The following is a 4,604-nucleotide window of genomic DNA, read 5'->3' on the forward strand; positions in this document are numbered from 1 at the left end:
GAATTTAATGAATATTGAGACTCCTTCTGTGTTTGTGTCTCTAAATCTCCCAGCGTATTGAAATTATCGTGGATTTTCTGGACTGCTTCTACAAAATCCTTCCTTCATTTGATAATCTTCAGTACTTAACTCAGACAATTGTTTTTCTTTATCCTTTTCTTTGGCATTGGCCTTACGTGGTCTTCCACACCCCCTTCTTTGCATGTCTACTTGATTGATTTGTTATAAAGGACAGGATTTGATTCAATCCCAGCAATTATTAATAAACATATAATTAACCTCAGAGATAGTCTATATATATATACATTATACACAGCGTAAAACTCTACACAAAATTGTCTTCTTCCAAGTATAGATTATATACAGTACAGTACATGTATAATCAATTATATAGTTTAGTATACTCGAGTACAATGTAATAATTTATTTAATCACTCTACAGTAATTTATTTAAAATAAACTATTACTATTATTTATTTATTTTGAATTTTAAATTGACTTAAATAACTGGAAATTATTTTTTTCCAGTTAGTCACGTCATCTAACGTAATGTCTACGTCATCGTCAACATTACCTTTCGTGCGATTACTTATAAAAGCACTAAGCTTTGTGCTACAAAGTTTAAAGAAACTTTTAGGTTATTTTTTGATTAAAATACAGAGGTAAGTTTAATTTAATTATTATTTTATAAAATTATAAATTAAATTAAAATTTCCTTAAGATTTTATCTTGTAATATGAATACCTGTTACAGGTTCCACCCTTTGTTGACATTTAAATTATCCTATAAACAAGTACTAATTAATAATTTTTAAATTATTATTTTATTTTAATTTATAATTTGAGCGATTTAACTAATTAATTTATCGTTTAGTAAGACAGAAGTTTAGTCTTTATTAATAAGACAGAAGTTTAGTCTTTACAATGGTTAATAGACTTTTGGGCCACACCTTTATGTATATTTTTAATTGGTATATTCGAAGGATAGGAATAATATATTTATTGTAATATTTATTTATGTTATAGAAGAAAAATTATAGATTTTCTTATCTACGAACAAGAAATAATGGCTAATAATCAATGTAACTACTTCTACTGGTAGATTAGTACTTGTACTTGAAATTGAGGACATGCAACTCTAATTTCAATTATATGGTTTGAAGATGCAACAATGTAGGGAAAATTCTATAACATCATTAAAAGATAATAACTTATTGTTCTTAATATTGTATAGGAAAGCAAAATAAATTAATATAAAATACAAAATTAAGGTACATTTAACCTCATTAGATAGATGTCAGAAGGTCATTTTTATAGGGCCTTGGATACAGAGGGATCCAAAATTTAGTACTTTTGTAGATAAGTATGAAAAATTTCTTTTGATAAGTGACGAAAAGTCTAATTTTTGTTTGTTTTTAATCATATTATTCGTATATTTTTGTCACTTTCGAAGGAGCCTCAAATTTTATGACTATTCGATAGAGGAGCCCCAAATTACATTTTTTATATAAAAATTGAGACTTAAAGTAATATAAATTAAAGGAAAATTAACTATTAAAATGTGTACGTTTATTTTCTCATTTATTATTTGCAATGTATCATTTTACATTACAAAATTTCTTTGAATGCTGAAAATAAATATCAGAATTAAAATTAAATAAGGAAAAATTCTATCTTTAATATCAGAATTGAATTGGGAATCCCCATTTCGGGAGTTTCCAGCTACATTCCCTGAGTTACTGCACGTACTATACAGTAGATGAAGCAATCTCTTTAGATAATGAGTACAATATTTACAAATAAAAACACAAAGGATTTGTTTATAAAATCGTATAATTTGATTAAATAATAAGAGATTAATTAAGTGAAAACGAATTTATTCTTCAAAGATTTCAATAGTTACCTTGCAGTTAACAATTAAATTAATCCTCTGAAGAATTTATAACTTACCAGGAATCTTCAATGTAATTTAAAGTTAAATTAATCTGTTAATTAAATAAGCTTGTGATCTTCTAAATCTCTAAAATCGACTCTTAATTCTTTAAGTCACTCCATTTAATTTATTCTACAAAGCTACAATATTAAGAAAGAATAAACTAAGAATATTTGGACTCATGAAATTGCTGTATTGATGTAAGTTTTACAATAATTTCTTATATTTTTCTTTCCAGATATAATTGTAATATTACTAGAAAACAAACAGTATTGATTTAATAGTATTTAAATCAAATAATATTAAAAGATATGGTGTAATATCAAGATGAATTTTATTATGGAAAATACTACAATGAACTTTTTCTACAATAATTTTTCATCTAACCATACAATTGATACTAATTCTTCATTTAATTACACAAATGATGTGAAGGATAACAATAATTTGCCTGAAATTCCTAAGTTAGTTAAAGATATTTTGATTGTAGCAACAGTCATAATAATAATGATGTCAATGGGTGCTGACATTTGTTGGGATCAGGTAAGCACAATAATTCTATTAGCTGTGTTTATCAATAGTCTGTAATATGAATTTCTTTACTGATTTATATAGATTTGGAATCATGTACGAAGACCATTCGCAGTATTGATTGGAATATTTTGTCAATTTATAGTTATGCCTTTATCAGGGTATACCTATAAACACATCTTTCAACTGGAAGCGGAAGTAGCAACCGGATTACTTATTATATCATGTACTCCTGGTGGAATTCTATCAAATATTTTCACTTATTACTTAAATGGTGATGTATCTTTGAGGTAAATTTATATATTTTTAATGTTTATTTTGTATTTCGATTGTTAAATATAGTTTTAATGTGTAAAAACTGTAATTTTTAGTGTCAGCATGACTACAATATCGACTGTTTTAGCATTAGGAATGATGCCTTTGAATGTCTGGTTATATGCAACTAGAGAAGCGAGTCACTTAGTTATACCTTTTGGCAATATGGCATTGTCATTAGTGATGATAACTTCTCCCGCTCTTGTGGGTATGATCATAAGATGGAAATTTCCACGTGCATCTGTTTACATCACAAAAGTAATTAATGCATTTCTTAGAATAAGACTTTTAAAGCATTTTTTAAATATAAATGGGTTAGTATTAGATAAATTAATATTTAATTTTTCTCTTACAGTGGGGTAGCGCAATAGGTTTCTTAATCTTCATCACTTCATTCTTAATAGAATTGATATCTTTTAGACACGTCGTTCATCAGATACCATTAAAATTAATAATTACTACAATTCTAATGCCAACCACAGGTATTATAGCGGGTTATCTGATAGGTTTTCTTTGTAAAAGATCAAATTCAATAAGCACAACCATCGCGGTTGAAAGTGGAATACAGAACGTACCTGTTGCAATTAGCATTATTTCACTATCTTTTGATATTACAGTAAGTTAATTATTAATATAATAATTTTTAATGATTTATTTGTTACTTAAGAAGTTTATTTTCAGCATCAAACTAACCTCATTATGCTTCCGTGGTTCTATTTAATATCACAAGTTGTAATATGTGGTGTTATATGTGCAGTTTATCACATTGTAAGAATATTTATGAAAAGAAAAGAAGTTCCAGAAGAAAAACAAGAGAAAGTTATTGAGATTATAGGTTAATATGCTTAAAATTATTATAATTAAATTAATTAATAAGCTTTTTATTACAATTAATTAATTAATTAACTATTCCAGAAATTACCTCATTGTAATGACATCATAATTTCAAGATATCGAGCGTTTTAGGCCCTATGAATTTTAATGGAAATGAAAATCATTTTATTCTTAATAATTAAATTATTTAATGTAGAAAAATAAAAATTAAATAAAAGTAAACGTATTTTGAATTAGATATTTTGCAGATGAAATATGAATAAAATTATCTTTTTATTGTTATTAAAAAAGTTTTCTAGATGAATGAATATTTACTGTGAATAATTTTCTGCTGTGTGTACTGGGTAGTGAATATTCAAATTGGAAATTCGCTTCCTCCTGAATAATAAACAGTCGATAAGGATAAACACTGAGCCATTGTCAAGTGGGCGATGGACATCCAGGCGATAAAATAAACATTTTTATTGTATTTTTATTAAAATCGCAATTCTTTTCTATTTGTCTACTATCGGTAAATTAAAAAAATTTTTCTTTATACTTATTTTTATTATACTTTCCCATCAGTGGGCGAGTGGATAAAAGTGTTATCTAATGCTGACTCATTATTTAATTATTAATTAATGATGATAAAAATTTATTTAAACAAAAAAAAAGAGATTAAACGAGGAGAAGATAATTATATACCGATTTGCACCTTATTTTACGAAATTGGAGAGAGTTACAATCGATTTTGCTTCATAATATTTACTTGCGGTTTAATTGAACACGGTCCTTAATAGTCGTCATAGATGTTAGAGTCTTTGTTGGTGCAAAAGTTTGTTATAATTCCTCGACGATGTGTCTTCACAAAAAGAGAGAGCACAATCCTTTGGCAGACAAGAACTTCCCGAGATGATTCAGGAAAGATTAAAGAACATAGGAACTCTCTGAAGCGTACGAGAGAGAATCAAGTGGATAAGTGCGACTTTTGCACGCTTAGCAAGCATACAATA

The 4,604-nt window shown here is 26.8% G+C and overlaps 1 protein-coding gene across 1 annotated transcript; it reads left to right on the forward strand.

The window, feature by feature from the left end:
* Positions 1-542: 542 nt before the first annotated feature.
* Positions 543-3,849, forward strand: LOC111634275 (solute carrier family 10 member 6-like). The gene is made up of 7 exons (XM_023379011.1): positions 543-662; positions 2,171-2,475; positions 2,548-2,753; positions 2,835-3,036; positions 3,134-3,394; positions 3,460-3,613; positions 3,694-3,849. Exons 2-7 carry the CDS (start codon positions 2,260-2,262, stop codon positions 3,708-3,710), a joined length of 1,056 nt encoding a protein of 351 aa, XP_023234779.1. The 5' UTR covers positions 543-662; positions 2,171-2,259; the 3' UTR covers positions 3,711-3,849.
* The last annotated feature ends 755 nt before the right edge of the window (positions 3,850-4,604 follow it).

The sequence above is a fragment of the Centruroides sculpturatus genome, unplaced genomic scaffold (genome assembly GCF_000671375.1).
Source record: "Centruroides sculpturatus isolate CEXI.00-Female unplaced genomic scaffold, Cexi_2.0 scaffold897, whole genome shotgun sequence".
Lineage (NCBI taxonomy): Eukaryota > Metazoa > Arthropoda > Arachnida > Scorpiones > Buthidae > Centruroides > Centruroides sculpturatus.

Coding starts and splice junctions, on each gene's coding strand:
- LOC111634275 (XM_023379011.1), top strand. CDS start 2,260: ATGAATTTTATTATGGAAAATACTACAATGAACTTTTTCTACAATAAT. Junction 2,754..2,834: donor AATGGTGATGTATCTTTGAG/GTAAATTTATAT, acceptor TGTAATTTTTAG/TGTCAGCATGACTACAATAT. Junction 3,395..3,459: donor CACTATCTTTTGATATTACA/GTAAGTTAATTA, acceptor GTTTATTTTCAG/CATCAAACTAACCTCATTAT.